Below are 16,834 nucleotides of genomic sequence, written 5' to 3'. Positions count from 1 at the left end.
TTAGTTAATTTTCAAGCATTACAAATAAGAATTCTCCTGACATACTGACTGGCTGTTGTACATTGGTGTAACTGTTACTGAAGAGAATACTTGTGTTTGAAGAAACCCCAGCATTCTACTTATTCTGGCAGTTTTCTGGAGCTATAGACTTCATCCAAAACTAATTCTGGTCAGTTTGCTCATAAAGACCACTTTGAAATCCATGTTTGCGTTCTCAGATGGTATAAACTTTTTGTCAGTTTACTGACAAAAATACTTTATTAACCATTTCCTGATGGAAGTGCTCATAAATAAAGTCACAAGGATTATGTTATCTTCACTGTATGTAGAACTCTTGTCTGTAAGGGAACATTGGCTGCCCTGCAGAGATCATAAAGAAAAACAATTTTTTTTTTTTAACTTGAAAGACAGCTTGGTGTTTATATATTTCTTAAATTTTGGGGATATGTTTAAATCAAATTTAATGTGCTCTTCACTTAGTTTTAATCCTCCAGGATGTATACTTTGGCTCTTTCTCAAGAACAGACCTTCTGAGATTCTCAGTGGACTCATTTATCCAAATTTGAGATCTTGCTCAATTAAAAATATGCTGGGTTTTTTGTTTGCCTTTTTTTAAAAAAAAATTTTTGTTTTTATTTTGGTTTTCCTTAAATGGGATAAGTAGAGCATTTTGGTTTTTGAATGAAGATTCATGTTGAGGCCCTTAATTTACTCTTCCCATCTCCTGGTGTTCAGAACATGTCTAATGATGACAAGTTTTTGTTCTCTGTCTTTCCCTGCACCAAAATATCCTTACTTTGCAATTGGCTAAATTGAGAGTTCTAGAAGTTCTGTAGTGGTGAGCCCAGGACCCTGATTTCCTTGGTGGGATGACTTTTATTTTTTATTCTGGTAGGATGCTGCATAATACCACTTGGTGTCTTCAGGACAGTGGCTTGACTCCAAAGAAATACGTAGTCAGATTTTATATTGAGCCTAGATATAAACAGATTAGAATTACTAACTGCGTGGGAAGTTTTCTTCAAGTTAAACTTCTTCTTAACTTCCCACATTCAAATATTCTTGGACAAGGACACAATGGTTTGTTTTATAAACATGAAAGAGGTATTAAATCATTTTGAATTTCCAGTCTTGCTCTTAAAATTTGGCTGAGAGCTTATCAAAAGTCTGGGGGAGTTTCTTCAAAACATATTCCAGGGGAGGAAAACATTGCTACAGATGCTGTACAAAAGAAAATTGATACATGGAAGAAGGCCTCCCAAAAGTACAAGAGATTTGGCAACCTGAAGGGAGTGCCAGGGATTGCAACTCCTAGAGTGTAGGGAAAGTTTCTTGAATGATGTGCAAAGAAGGAGAAGAAAGAGATGCAGATGTACCCTGTGCTTTCTGGGGAGTGTTACTACTTGAAATAAATGCACAATTAAGATTTTTTTTTTTCCCCCCTTAGATAGCTATATGGAGTAATTATAATAAAATAGCTATTACTTGGCTCTGTGAAAACTGGACAAGACCATGGTTCTGTTCCAATAGTAGGATTTCTGGATGATGTTTGTCATTCAATGTTAGATAAGTGTTGTGTTTGAAACCCACAGTAAAATGCATCTGTCTCAGAAATTTCATTGAGGGGCAGATGGGTTTAAGTACTACTTCTCCAGAAAAGGCAATCTTAATGATTAGATTAGATTTGCAGATTATAAACAGCCTCCTAATTTGTCCATGGGTTCTGTGACTCTTAATTCTTCAGGTTCCATTCTTGGTTCTGAGTTATGAGAAATAGTTTGCAAGACAATTCATGGCATTCCTAAGTAGATTCCTGTCTTAGGTCAAAACTGCTTTGCAATGAGAGAAAGTTACTTCATGTAGTTTTAAGGAGAGTGAGAAATGCACAGTTCTTCAAACATAAAGGGATTTATCATTTTGTACAAGCAACATGAGTTTGGAATAGGGACATTGCAAGAATGCGTAGCTTGTATCTCCTTTAAGCACTTGGTGATATCCTGGAGTTACCTATTTTTAAAGATTCTGTTTCCTTTGGTAAACACTGTGGCTTTGTAGCACTGTCTGAAATGCTCCTTCATCATTCAGATTTATAGCTTGCAGTTGCAATCCTCTGGGTCCTTTTTATTCAGTGATGCACCAAGAAAGGAAGTTTATCTATCCTTTCCTCTACTGGAATGAATAATGGCAGAGTTTCAAACCCTGCATTCATATTTGTAACTTCACTAATGACACTCATATTTTTCAGTGTTAACACCTCTCTGATGTTTAATCATGTTTATATTCCTCAGAGGTGTTTATCTGAGTTAGTTTTTTAACATGTCCTTCATCTGACTTAGGACTCATGTCAGTGTAAGCAACAGATGATGAAAAAATTACTCGGTTCTTTCTGCATCTTATGTCAATTGACTTAGTGTTTTAAAAGATGATGAGTGTGAATAGTGGTGGGGGATAATATATGCTGAAATTCACACTTCTGGTTGCTGGAAACATCTGACTGGGTAGCGGTTCCGGGTGTCTGTAGCTTCTTAGTAGCTGTAAACGAAGGTCTCAGTCCCTTTCTGCTCATGGAGGTCTCTCTGTCACCCAAATCTCTCCACATCTGTCCCTGGCTGATGTTGTGTTTAGCAGTAGCACTGTGTGACATTTGATTGTCATCTGTGTTCTGACTTTGCTGTTATTTTTAGTCTGAGTCTTGACAGGGTTATGCAACTGTAACAGCAGAACCAGACTACTGTCTCCAGATGTCCGGGGAAACAGGAACATGCTTTTCTCATCCCGTGAAAATGAGTGAGGAGCAGAGTTATTTCTTTAGCTCCCAGTTACTTTCCTAGAGAGAGGAGCTTGGAGGCAGAAGAGCTGTTGCTGAAGCAAGGGTGAGAGTGCCGACAGTGTCCCTTGTGGAGAGAGCCACCTCAGTGGAGGAATAAGCTACCTCTTTCCACTTCCCAGACCAGTAAATGAATTTAGTTTCAGCTGGCACTGAAAGTGAAATGAGTTAAAATGTGAAGTTGATATTTCTAATGGGAAAAATTACTGATGATGGCGTCCATCATGTTTTTAAATTTGGAAATAGTTGAATACTTAGTCATGGCAGTAAAGTGTATTGACATGGATTTGCTTGTGGAAGTGGATAGGGCTTTAAAATACAATATTCTAAGTAAAATGATGATTGTGGTATGGTAATACTTGAGATCTTTCCTTCATTTTCTTGCTGTCAAATACAGCTGGGAAGCAGAGCTCTTGTTCATGAGCGCTTGAAAACAATCTGTGAACAAGGCATTCGTCTTCTCCTCCTTCTGATTGATTCCCAGGCAATATTTGCCCCCAAGTTAAAATCTGTTCCAGATGGTTTCTGATGGAGAGAGAGCTTACCAAAACTTGTGCCTGGAGAAATAGAGGAAGAGTGAGAAAAATCAAAGGAAAAAAATATCCCCAAGCCCTTACAAAACTGCTCACTGTCCAGCAGTTATCTCTCCTGATGAATGGTGACAGGTAAAAAACTGTGATTGCAGAAGTGCTGACGTGAACAAAAATCATCCTATTTATCTCTTTATCCAAGAGTTCGTGCTTTTGGTTATTTTTTTTTTCTTCTCCAAAAAACAGAAGTTTTCTCTCTGGGTGTAGCACACAGAGCAGCCCCGTGTTGAAATGTTGGCTCAGGAGCAGGGTGGGGAGTGGTGTGTGTTAGCTCAGCGTTATCAGCAGAGCTGTTAGATCTGGAGGGAGTATCAGCTGATACAGGGGGGAACTTCTCCTAAGCAGACACAGTTCTGCACTGCACACCAGAGGCTATGACCATTAATTTGTTCTAAAGGGATGGTAAGATTACATGAACCTCACCTAACTGTCTTGCATACGTAGCAGTGTGTCATTCCAATCTCATCTGTCACAACTGCTATTTAAAGTGCAATTACTCAGAAGTGAGACCAAAACTATGCCAGGAGTTCATCCATTCTTCTGGATTTCAGTAAGTAAAAATAAAGTAAATACCTGTGAGCTAAAGTTTCCTGGGCACTATGCCTATCAGATACTTGTCATTATGAGAAGGGTTTTTGAAGAGGAACATTTTCAGTCACTATCACAATTTTATTCTTTAAAACAGGTTGTTAACAGCATAAACTAATTTTGCTATGTGTGGTAGGTGTTTTTTTACTATCCTCGTAAAGAGTCTTGGAGGAAAAAGTTCTGAAACAAATTTTGTATTTCTGAAACAGAAATTTGAAATATGAAGTGTTAGAAGATATGAAAAATAGCAATTTATAAAAGTAGCCTTTCTTTTTCAGAAATGGTAATGCATACTTCTGATCAAGTTAATTTTTGATCTTGGTTTTTTTTTTTTTTTTTTTTTTTTTAAATTTATTTATTTCTACTGTATTTGGTTAATAACCAGTGTCAATGTCTAATAACTGAACTGTGTCAGGTAAAAGTGAGAAATACTCAGAAACAAGGTTTGCACTTGTGACTCAGTTGAAAAGGGGATGTGAGGTTGCCTTCCACTTTGTACCCTAACAGTCATTGGCTCATAAAATTATAGTGGAGATTAGAGCAACTGGTTGATCATCTTTCTGGGAGACTCAGCTCTGTATGCATTTAATACTGGGTCATTTTATTCTGCCAACAGTGAATGAGCTTTGCTTTTCTACATTAGTTTGTAAAACAGTGCTCATAGACAACAGAGCAAGCCACGTTCTGGGTCTTTGTTTCAGTGTGGAATTGGGTGGGCTTTCTTCTCAAGGACACCCCTGCCTCTGGGGGCAGAGGCATCAGGAACTGTCAGGAAATACTGGAGGGCAGTTTGCTGCTATTTTACTCTATTGCTGCTATGCACGTGAGTGAGATTTGGCTAAAGTATGCTGCGTGCATGGATCTTTAGGAAAAGGAGAAGAAAATGTTTGTTCCATTTCTTCTCATGTTTGCTGGTTGATACCAAGAGGGACTGTTACCAGAAATTAAAGAGCTTTATAAATAAGGGCTTCATGCAGAACAGAAGTAAACCAGACTTTTCTCACCAGTTTTGACCTCTCCTCTTTGTATCACATTGTTGGAAGTACTTACCTGGCTGGCTAGTGGAGGGAGGTGGGGGTTTTCATTGTTGTTGGTTTTTTTCGAATTTTTAAAAATTCTTTTTCCTTGGAAAAGGTAGTTTAGTTCCAGTAGTTGTTATTTGTAGAAGCCCCCAAAAAGCTTCCCAAACTTCCCCAATTCAGAATATTCTAAAGAATGTGGGGAACTGGCTGATAAGAGTCTTAATGGAGAGCAACGCAAGTGGAAAGGCCTAAATAATTGTGACATTAGGAGAGTGCCTTATCAATAAGACGAATATTAACTGTATATCTTCCTAGAAGAGTTAACCACTCTTGACACACATTCATGGATTGTCATGTTGAACATCTTGGTTTGGAGGAGGAGATAGACTGGCTTCAGCAATTGGCTTCTTAAGCTGAGCTTTTGCACCAGAATCTTTTCATCTGGGGTGTGGAGCAGTGTCTCATTCACGTTATTCCTAATAGCAACAGCTGTCATCTGTAGCCCGCTTTAGTCATCTGAATTGTGTGATAATTGGGGATTTTTTCAGAATAATGAGGATATAATTGATATTAACCGTGGGATGACTAAGAAAAATTACAGCATTACAGTCAGGAATCTGGTGCTGAGTTGTCCTAGCTTTGAGAGTTGGACACTTGGCCTCCTGGAGGAATTTTAAAGATCATTCAGCTGCTGATTCCTCTTCCCTTCTGTTTTGGTCTCTTATTTCAGATCAGCTGGGTATAAGAATGAGTGAACAGCATCACCTCTGACTTTTAGCCAACAACCATTGCCTGCTCAGGGTTAGACACTTACTGCAGCAGCACTTTTTCCAAGTAATATTTTCAATGAATTTTTTGTGTGTTATTGGAAAAATAAGCGTGAAAGTTAGACCAAATTTTAGTCGAAAGGACTGTTTTTAAAGAATAAAATTGCGTAGATTTCTTAATAATCTTGCAGCTGTAAAGTTGTTAAAACAGGATGCAAACAGTGTGCAATATCCTGCTGAAGGTAGAAGACACATTAGTTCAGTGTAGCGGGCTGAATTAATTTCTTCTCCTGCTAAAGCACACAAGAGTCTGGATAGGATAACACTAAGAAGGATATATAATATTCTCAAACCTACAATATAAATATGTGAAATATGTGGAAGAGATGTTTTTAAAATATTTCTTGAACAGAAAAGGTTATAACAAGCAATACATGATTCTGTTAACATTAATGACACTGCTTTTTTACTAAAGTAAATTCAGAAATAGTGAGTGGATGGCTAATTCTGTCTTCTCCTTCCCCCTTCTTTTCTGTTATTGTGGCTTTTGACAGAATTATAATTTACAAATTAGGAGTCAGTAGCCCTTGGGTACTACGCCTGCACTCTTGAAGGCTGTTTTTTTTTGAGCACGTAGTTTCCACTTCTGAATTAAGTACTCTTAAATTTTTTGTGGAATAAAACTAAACACATCATTCATGAGGCTGTTTTTTTTCCACTTTCCAAGTTCAAGCTTATTGTGAAATTCTTTATTGCCCCTCACTTCGCTCTCCAGTATTTTTTTATTTTATAGGCAAACCACCAACTCTATGCAAATTATTCCCCTTAAATGGAGGAAAGAAAACTGTTGGTATAAATATGAAATAATAATATGTAACAGCTGTTAGAATTCTACATGTAGCAAACTGATGTGTCTATGAAGCAGTATTAAATTTCTTCAAAGGCCTTCCACTCTGGCTAGCATAAAACAATGAAAAATAAATTCTAGAAGGCCAAGGTTATCATGTGATACATGATTTTCTGGAGGTTTTGATTTTTGTTCTTTTTTTTGAGATTCCTTTTTAATTTTGTATGGCACACACTGTACATATTTGTCTTAAGAATGAATTAAATTTTTTAGCTTGAAATCGATCTGTCCATTGCGCTGAAAAGATAATAAAAATAATTAAAGGTTCGTGCAACACCTTTTATTCTCTACGCATAAAAATGGAAATATTTTAAATAGTCACTTATGAATGAAGAAGTCATTCTTATATGTTATAAAGTGCTCTTTTCTTCCTGTCTAAGGGAAAGTGCTTTAAAGTACTTCAGGTGATACAAAATAAAAGGTAATTTGCTTCTAATTCTGTGTATTCTTATGTCTTTTCCCAATTGTCTATTATTGCTATTGTTGCACTCTGAACAACAGCAGAGCTTCAGAGGTGAAAATCACATTTCTGAAGTTTTCCTAATAGAAACTGTTAGAAATCATGGTGAGACGTGGTTTGAAAAGAAGCCTGAAGTGCAGAAAGTGTGTATGGGCTTTGCATGTATGGTGTATTTTCCAGTTTGAGCCTTTTTGTTCAGTGTTTGCTGTTGGCAAGCCCATCCTTTTAAAGCTAAGGGTTTTCTGGATGCTTTATATGATAAAAATATATAAGGGAAGGTTTGAATGGGAATGTAATCTCTGTTAAGAGTCCTGTTTATGTGGCAGTAGAGGGAAAAAAAAAAAAAAAGCTTTTGAGTACACATCTCTAGGAATAGAAAGCAGTAAATTTTGAGGTAAATATAGTTCAAGAAGAAGTCATCTGAAATTAATTTTGCAAATCGATTAGACAATTTTGAGAAGCAGTAACAAGGCTACAATGCTAAAATTACATTAATTTTGATACTGCAAACTGACCAATGTATCCAAAATAGCCAGAAATTTCTATACCATCTGATTTGCCAAGAAACTCACCTTTATATGTGCTTTTTCTGTTGATGGAATTCCATTGATCTTAAATGGGACTTTCCATTGTTTTGGACATCTGCGTACAGCTTCTTTTGCAGAAGGAGGCCTTTGTGAATACCAGAGGCAGTGTAGATGATGGTTTCATTTGTTTTTTTGGGTCCTTTGTTGTTGTATCAGTGAAAAAATGAAGATGATTTCATGCTCAGCAACTTCTTCTAGATAGTTTTGAGTCAGAACTGAGGAATATGTATGTTTGACAAAATAATGATGTAGTGCAGTGCAAATATGTGAAAGCAGTGAAACTGATGTTTCCTAATATTTCATCTTGCTAAAATTATATTCTATCATTTCCTCTTCCACCTTAGCTTGATAAGGCACTCATCTCTCCAGACACATATACTAGATGAGTGGAGATAAACACACACAGAAAAAAAAAAATTGGAATAGTTGCAGTAGAGAATAGTAAAAATGTTGCAGATAGTTTTTGGGGGTTTTAATTCATAATTCTGAGAAACATATTGCTAGAGCTCTTGCAACTGTTAAATAAATACAGGTTTTCCAGGCAGTGTCTAGCCAAGTTTGCTGGAGGAGGCTTTGACAAAAATAGAGGTTCTAAATATTTGACACAGACTTGTTAACAAGACGTTCAGTGGCTTCCAGCTAATGGAGGAAGACATTTAAAGCACACAGTTGCTGTTTTCTGTCTTTGTACTGGGAAATTGAGTGATAGGTGCTCTATAAGAAGCACAGCAAGCTCAGTCCCGAAGAAAGAAGAGCATGAGCATAATATTGCACTGCAAATAAGTAAGCTGTTTAACATGATTAAAATCTGGTTGACACAATCCCCAAAATAACTGAATAATAGTATTACCTGCTAATGTTATTCTGCTACCAGAAGGACTGAGCACATTGGTCCTTCCCATTGAAATGGAAAAGCCTTCAGGCCATAGAACAGCCTTAAACCATTATTGTACCTCTTCCTATGAATGCTACAGAACTAGCTCCCACCCCTAAACTAAAAAAAAACAAAACACCAACAACCCCCCCCCAACAAAAAAAAAAAACCCACCCAAAACCAAAACAAACAAACAAAAACAACCAAAAAGAACCCCCAACCACCCCCCTTCCCCAAAAAAACCCAAACCCAAAAAACCACCAAAAAAACCCCAAAATGTTGATTTATGGATTTGTCCTGGTATCAGGAGTGTCCTCTTTGCCGTTCTTTCCAAGAGGGTCACTAATGGCCATTGTACATCCTGTGCTCCTCTGCAGAGGACCCTGAGAGTCGGTGCATAATAGCAGAGCTGCCTCCCTCTTCTCAAGTACATTGACTTTAGAGCTCTGGTAATTGCTTACAGAATTCCCCATGGGGTAGGCCCTTTACTCTATCTTGCAGGTTTTTTATAGTTACAAATGTAAGTGTAAATCTTCAGTTGGCCTTTAAAGACTGTGGCTATAAGGAAAGTTTAGTAAGTGACAAGAGCGATTCTTATAGGATAATGAGAAGCTGCTCTTAAGGATTCTGGATTTTATTCAGAAAAACCCTCTATCAAGCTTTGGTGGATTTTGTAGGCCTTGACAGATTTTTTTGAGGCTGATGGTGGACTCATATCAGTTCAGAAAGAGAGAAGAGATGCTTCTTGTCCTTCCTTCAGGCTTCTTGTCCTTCAGGCACGCATGCATTTCACGTGCTCCTTGGCCATCCTGCAGATGTGGAGTGTATACCCAGAGTTTTCTATTATGGCTATTAAGGAAATTAAGTCAGCTATTCAAAACATTGGCTAGTTTGGGAAACAAAAGTTATAGCTATTGTATGGGTTTACTAATAGAGAGCTTTTGCAGTTTTGTTTTATAATTAAAATGGACAGATGCAGTGAGGATGAGGACTAATTAATGCGTAACTTGTTAGCTCATTCCCACTATTGTTTCCGTGAAATTTTAGGAAGTGGTGTCTGGAGAAACTTCTTTTCTTTTGGAATACATGTTTCTGTCAGGGCTAAAAATGTATCTGTACTCCAAAACCAAGCTGGTTTGGATAAAGCTGAGAAGATTTCGCTGATACAAGTCTCCCTCACTGGGTTCCCTCAAGAACCATCTTGATGCAATCCTGTGCAGTGTGCTCTGGGATGACCCTGCTTGAGAAGGGAGGCTGGGCCAGATGACCCACTTTGGTTCCTTCCAGCTTGACCTAATCTTTGATTCTAAAATTTATTTTAAGAATAAACTTGAGTATCTGTGAAAAAATTGCTTAAATAAGGTAAATCCATATGGGAAATCATAAATTCATGTGGGAAATGCTTTGTGCCATTGAATGTGATCTTATCAGGCCAATTGAACAATATATTGTTTTTCTTTTCTCTCGTTGCAGCCTGTGCTTTCCGTTACAATGGGCTCTCCTTTGTCTACCTCATCTACCTCCTGCTCATTCCTCTGTTTTCAGAACCCACAAAAGCAACGATGCAAGGTAAAAAGTTCATTACTTCATTCTTCAGAGTCCGTGGTGCACAGGGTACATGCAAAAGCTTTGGTGTAGTGCAAGGTGAAGTCCTGAGTGCTTCCCCCTCATTAAGTGATCTGACTTGTAACATATATTGTAAATATGTCCCTGATGCTGTAGTTTCACAATATGCTGGCTTTGGTGCCCAAGGACTTCCGACCATGCTTGCCCTGGGTTGCCTCAGGACTCTCTGATGGCAGTACTGAGCATTCTTTTTTATGGCATGATTTCCTCTGGAACACTGACGTGGTCTGGGTGAAAAATGAGTTTTCAGAACCCTCCCAAAGCCATCCAATCATAGATTGTGCTCCAGGTCTGTATGAATTGGTAGTTAATTATGAGAATTAAGTTTGATGTCAGATTTTTCATTCAATTGTATTTTAGGTACTTATTTAAAAACCTGTCATCTTGGCATTATGCCACTCCCTTAGCAAAAATATCTTGAAGGGCTTGCTGTTAGAGATGACAAATAACTGCATCAGGCATTCAAGCATTTATGTATCACATACAGAGGTGTACCATTCTGCCTTGTCTACAGCTAGAATGTAAGACTTCTGAAAGGAGTATTTACACTCCTCTGTAATGGGTGAGGAAAGGGGTTCCTTATAGGCCCGCACAATTTTTAATGTATTTTAAATTATAAAGCTTTGATTGGTATAGAATCATAGAATGCTTAGGGTTGGAAGGCACCTTAAAGATCATCTGGTTCCATGGGCAGGGATGCCACTCACTAGATTAGGTTGCTCAGTGGCCTTGAACCTGGCCTTGAACACTTCCAGGAATGGGATATCCACAACTTCACCCTGTTTCAGTGTTTCACCACCTTCTGAGTAAAGAACTTCCTAACATCTCATTCAAACTTGCCCTCTTTCGGTTTCAAACCACTGCCTGTTGTCCTATCTGCCTGCATAAGAAGTCCCTATCCCTCCTTTTTGTAAGCCTCCTTAAAATATTGGGAGGCTGCAATGAGCTCTCCCTGGAGCTCTCTCTTCTCCAGGCTGAACAATTCCATCTCTTCCTGCCTGTCTTTGTAGGACAGGTGTTCCTGTCTTTTGGTGGGGATCCATACCGATTGGGTAGGCTCAGTTTATGTTTTCTTTGTCAGTAGCCAGTGGAACCAGGAAAAACAGGCCTGAAAAATAAATTAAGCAAGTATAAAAAGTGGGAAATCACACTCTTGGTGAGGCTGTCAGTCATTTTTACAGGGGAATGTTACAAGGACAGTGTAGCATGTGTCCAGCTGTGAGTTAGAGTTTCTCTTAAAGGTGCTGAAGGTATGAGTTGAGAGGGAAACACTCATTGGGAATTTGGCTGCAACTGCTCAGGTAATATGCAATTATCCTATTGGTTTTGTGTGATTTATTTTTGCTGTCCCTTCTGTGTGTGCCAGGAGAAGTGATTGACAGGATAAACAGAGCCATTTTCTAGATGCCAAGAGTGACAGTGGAGAGACATACAAATTCTCTTCTTTTAGAGTATAAAAAAAAGTCTATTTGATTAGGACTAGTTCCTGACTTAATAGAGTAATCCAGTTTGCATCACTGATGGTAGCAGTCTCTCCTCAGAGGAAAATGCTTTCTTAGGACTTTGGATAGTTTCCCCGTATTGTGTATTACATTGCATTGCACTTCACGTGAATGTCGTGCTATGATGTGTTTGTCTGAATTAATTTCTTATACAAATTCAGTGTTTCTGAATGTATGCGTTTTGCCAGCTGTCCCTTGTCACATCTCTAAATTGTGTGTGTGTGTGTGTGTGTGTGTGTGTGTGTGTGTGTGTGTTTGTGTGTAGGTGCATCTTTCTAGAAGGTTGTGGGGATTGTTGTTTTGGATATTTTTTGTTTTGGATATTTTGCTGGTGTCCAAAAGATGGAAAAGAAAGAGGAAATCTTTAAATATTTTAGCTAACACCAGCCAAACCACCAGTAAATCCGAGTCAAAAAATAAATAAACTTTACTTAAAAAAAAAAAAAACCCAAACAACCCAAATATATATTTGTGTACTTTACTTGTATTTTTCCCCTAATACTTCTGTCACTGAGATAACATTTTTTCCCAAAATTCTGTTTCTTTGATGAAACTTTTTTTATTCTTTTGAACTTTCCAGCTTTCCACTAATCTTTTCTTTCCTCATCAGCTCCTGACACACTCAGCTAGTCAGTCAAAATCTCTGACCAACATTCCTATCTCTTGCACTTTCATCTGTTTTCCCAGTTTGTCACCTTGCACTTTACAGTTACTGAACTTATGAAGCTTCTCTCCATCAAACTTAAGGGTTTTACAGGATATAGAATTAGAAATTAAGCTGAAATGGTTGATGTCAGTCTAGATTAATTTTGACAGAAACTTAAAAGGTTAGAAACACTGGAGAAAACCTATTATACTTGCTCAAATAGTTCAGATGGTGTTTAAAGATTAATGAGTAATTTTTTTTTCCTTCTTGCCCCCTTAAACATTTAATCTTCTTAAAAAGGTTAATTACTAAGATAAAGTAATATTAATCCTTAAACATGAAGATATAAGTCTCTGTGTGTGTCTCTGCCTATGTTCCATATATTAGTTTCAGTTCTAACTGAGGGATTTGTCTGTGCTTCAAATGAGGTTGGTATTTTACCTGTCAGCATATTAAAAGTGACCTATGGAACATAGGCAGAGACAACTGTGTGGAAAACATTCATTGCAAATACCATCTTCTTTTCTACAGGAATAACTTAAAACTTGACCAGTTTTCCAAGGGTTGCTAATCAGAAGAGTTCTTGAGGCATTTACCTCTTTGCATGTGTAGTGAAACCCTGTGATGCCAGCAGTAATTTTTCTATATGAATTATCTCTAAAATCAGCAAATGATTTGTTACCTATTTCTCTAGAGATGACAAATACACAATAAATTGTTCAACAGCCTAGTTTCTAACTTCTTTGATTGTGAGATTGTTTATATTAGTGATATTTTTTTCCTTTGTGTCTGTCTACTGCAATTATGTCTTCATCCTTTCATCCTTAATAAGGGCTTGTACATGATGTTTTTTATAGAAATAATAAAACATTACAAAATAGAATGATCCTGTCTTGAGCCAGTGGCTCGTTAGCTGTACTAAATACCTGATTTATGTGTTTGTGGTTTTTTTTTTGTTTGTTTGTTTGTTTGGTTTTTTTTTTAACCTCAGTAAGAGATGTGAGTTTACATTTAGATAGGTTTTGTTTTACATTATTTAATTGGTATTTTTTATTACTAAAACTCTGCAACGAGTCATGGTATAAATAAAAAAAACGGAGGGAGGGAATCAGTTAATTTCACACAAGGACTGGATTTTGCTCAGTCTGCTTATGTTAATGCCAAAAGGAATGGGTTTGGTTCTGAATTAATGCACTGCTGAGGACGACCAAACTTGTATGTCTGTTGGTAAAATGAACTTGGCACTGCACAGATCAGTACAAATGATGCTTTAAAAAGGTGTTTTAAAAAGATTAATAAAATGATGAAATATAATCCAAAAAATTGTTAATTGAGCATTATTCTGAGTGTGGCTGAAACCCTGGTAAAGAAATGGATCAGTGGTTTTGCAGATATTAAAGTGTTTGTGTTTTGCAATAATCTGCACAGAATTGGAAGATGCAGAAGGGTTGCAGTAACAAATTTGGATCACCAAGTATAGCTGAAGGGCTTTCAGGAGAGAATTGATCCAAGTGAATATGGGAAAAAAATTATACAAACATTATTTTGATTTTTGTATGAGAATAATGCCCCTACGTGCACTCATCAATTCTACAATGCATCTGTTTTATTAGCAGTCTTTTTGCACTCATTTGCACTTGTTTTTTGAGTTTCACACTAACTTTAAGCATCTGACTTGAGACATCTGATGTAGGTGTTCAAGGCAGGAATTGGGTAAACCTATATATTTACTGAACAGAAGATGGGTCCTAACAATAAGTCCTTAGAATTGACCATTCAAGTCTCCAGTGAGTCCAGATATCTTAAATTAGAAGCGTAATTTGAGACTTTATCTATTCCACAAGGTATTAAGACTTCTGAACAAAATAAGGAGCTTAATTGAATATTTTTATACGATAGTCATGAAGTTAGAAAAAAGATGGTTAACCCCTTAAGTGTAAACTCTTGCACTGAAAAAAAATCACAGTTGAATTGGTTTTAGTAACAGAGAAAAGTGTACTTTCTGTATTAGTAAATCACCTGCTCTGACAAAGCTTCAGCTTTAGCTTTTCAGAATTTCCTGAATGTTGCTACAGAATGAACTGCTGCCCAAGGTGTGTATGCAGAAAGCACCTAAAAATAACTCGAACTAAAGAAACCAAATCACCAGTTCTGAGAGTTTAACAGAATTCCTCTCTCTCATCAGCTCTGTTAAAACCACGTCCTGTTGGTGGCAAACGTTACACCTGAAGCTCTATCAACAAAGAGTGAAACATCCTAATCTATACACCAACACATACACTGGAGTAGTCTGCTATTATGGAATGCTGATGTTCGCAATCCTACATGTCTTTCTCTGTCTCAAAGCTGTGGAAAAAATTCTTAAATTTTTTGATCTTTTCTATTTAAGACAGCTCTAATAATTTTTATAACACAACCATGTTATTAACAGAATTTGATAAAAAAACACAAATAATGTCGCTAATTTGGGGCTTTTAAACATTCTGCTTTTCTTAAGTTATCTGCATGCAGAATGAGATGCTAGGTTGGAAATACAGATTTTGATTTTGGGAAGACTTGTTTGCATGGTTTTTGTTGCTTCTTTTGAACAGAAATTCAATTGTATGTGCATCTTAAGCTTACAAGTCCATTACTGCATCTAAGGAGATGTTTTAGCTCCAGCAATTGGAGTTCATCACTCCTTTTCCCATAACGCATATATCACCCACTATTAGTATATTATTGTTGGGGCATCGAAGTTCGACTACTTCAGATATAGGATAACTGCCCACCTGGCTGCAACATCTGAAAGTGCAGCAAAAATAGAGATGCATTTTGTGCATCTGAGGTGTGTGATTGAAACCCTGCTTACCTCTGCAAGAGGCAGAACCTGTACCTGTACATGTATTTTTAATTGCGTTCATGACCTGTACACTGCATTTTTGTTCTTCAAAAGGGTTTTCAGTCGTGTTTGCCAGAATGGACATTAGACATTGATGGACCGTAGACCCAGTCATATTCTGATCTCGTTATAAATTAAAATGTATGAATTGGTTGCAGCAAGAAGGGATATGTTTTAAACCATGTTTAAAACATGTATTTCAATAAAAAATCTTCAGGGTTTTTGGGGAGTGCAACTTAGGTTTTGAGCTGTTCTTTGTTAGATTTATGATGCTCTTCAGTCAGTTTTGGTTTAGGTTCATGTGATTTTGAGAGGAGTTTCACCCACATTTTACCTGCATAACCACAAAGATGATTTGTTCCTTTCTTGGAAAATGATTTATTTCCTGTTATCCTTAAGTGATCAATAGAAAGTACTTTGGGCAGTAATAGAAATGCTGATTAAACGGCATGGGAGAACTCTTCAGAACGTCTTTGAAACCACTGAGTTTCTTTGTAAGAGCCCAAAGCATCAGTATGAAGACATTTTTGTAAATTAGAAGATGCTGAACAGCATCTTCTAATTTATAAAAAGAAAAAAAATCCCATTTTTTCCTTCACAGGAAGAAAAAGTTTTATTATTGTTGTATTTGGAAGGTGAAAGAGTGCAGAAATGGGAATGTATTCTAGAAACAGCATGGTAGGTTAAGGGAGTTTGCTGTGAGCTAGCAGTCCTCCTGTCCAATACCAGTAAAGTGTAAGTAGAAATTTCTGCCATGAGTTCGAGTGAGATAGCCACAGAAAAATGTGGCTTAGAACCCAGCTGTGAAGTTGAGCACTGACAAAAGCACTTCTTTGAATGTGCTCACATTCTCAAATTTGGGATCTGATGTAGGTATACTGTAGTTGTGAAAGGGTTTTAAACTCAGAATGACCTTATGTCACATTTTTAAATTGAGTTAAATAATGAAGTTACAAAAAGGTTTTTTATGAAATCATACAAAGATAGCAGCAGTATGATTGAATGTACGTAATGTAGTCCTGTAATCCTAATTCTGATTAGTCAGGCCACAGATTTTGATGGAAAGAGGGTGGTACTGGGTGTGCCAGGACAGCCAAACTTAAAGCATTTGTTCTCTCTTCTTTGTCCTGAAGCATGAAATTCTCTGACTTAAATTACCTATTTATCTTTTTTCATTTTTAGTGTGCTTTGTATTAAATGATTAGAGAAGTGTTATGCTTCTATTTTTTTGTTTTAATGAGCTGCCTTTTTTTTTTTTTTTTTTTTTAAATTCATTGGCATAATTTGGTAATTTTATGTGCAGGACCTTCCATCCAAGCCAGGAACCTTCTCCCACCCTGTTTTCCCCGCAGTGGGAATGGACCAGCCCTTGAGGCAGCAAAGTTTCATAGTGGCGATTCTGAGACGTCTTGATGGAGCTCTATCGAAAGTTGGGTGATACAGAGTTAAAAGGGAACTGAAAATGTTTACAGTGCTGTTGCTTTTTAGCTCTGTCCATCAGTAAGCAGATTGGAGAGAAATTGCAGGGATATTTTTGAATCTGCATCTAGAGTAGAG

General features: G+C 37.2%; 1 protein-coding gene across 2 annotated transcripts in view; it reads left to right on the top strand.

Moving 5' to 3' along the window:
* The window catches only part of PIEZO2 (piezo type mechanosensitive ion channel component 2), a 291,112-nt gene that overhangs the window by 41,040 nt on the left and 233,238 nt on the right, over window positions 1–16,834 (top strand). For both annotated transcript variants that reach the window (XM_040076457.2, XM_058422237.1), the window contains exon 2: window positions 10,096–10,191. In XM_040076457.2, coding sequence (XP_039932391.1) covers window positions 10,096–10,191 — 96 coding nt within the window. The remainder of the gene's footprint in view (window positions 1–10,095; window positions 10,192–16,834) is intronic.

The sequence above is a fragment of the Hirundo rustica genome, chromosome 1 (assembly GCF_015227805.2).
Source record: "Hirundo rustica isolate bHirRus1 chromosome 1, bHirRus1.pri.v3, whole genome shotgun sequence".
NCBI classification, from domain to species: domain Eukaryota; kingdom Metazoa; phylum Chordata; class Aves; order Passeriformes; family Hirundinidae; genus Hirundo; species Hirundo rustica.
This window is presented reverse-complemented; position numbering and strand designations above follow the sequence as displayed.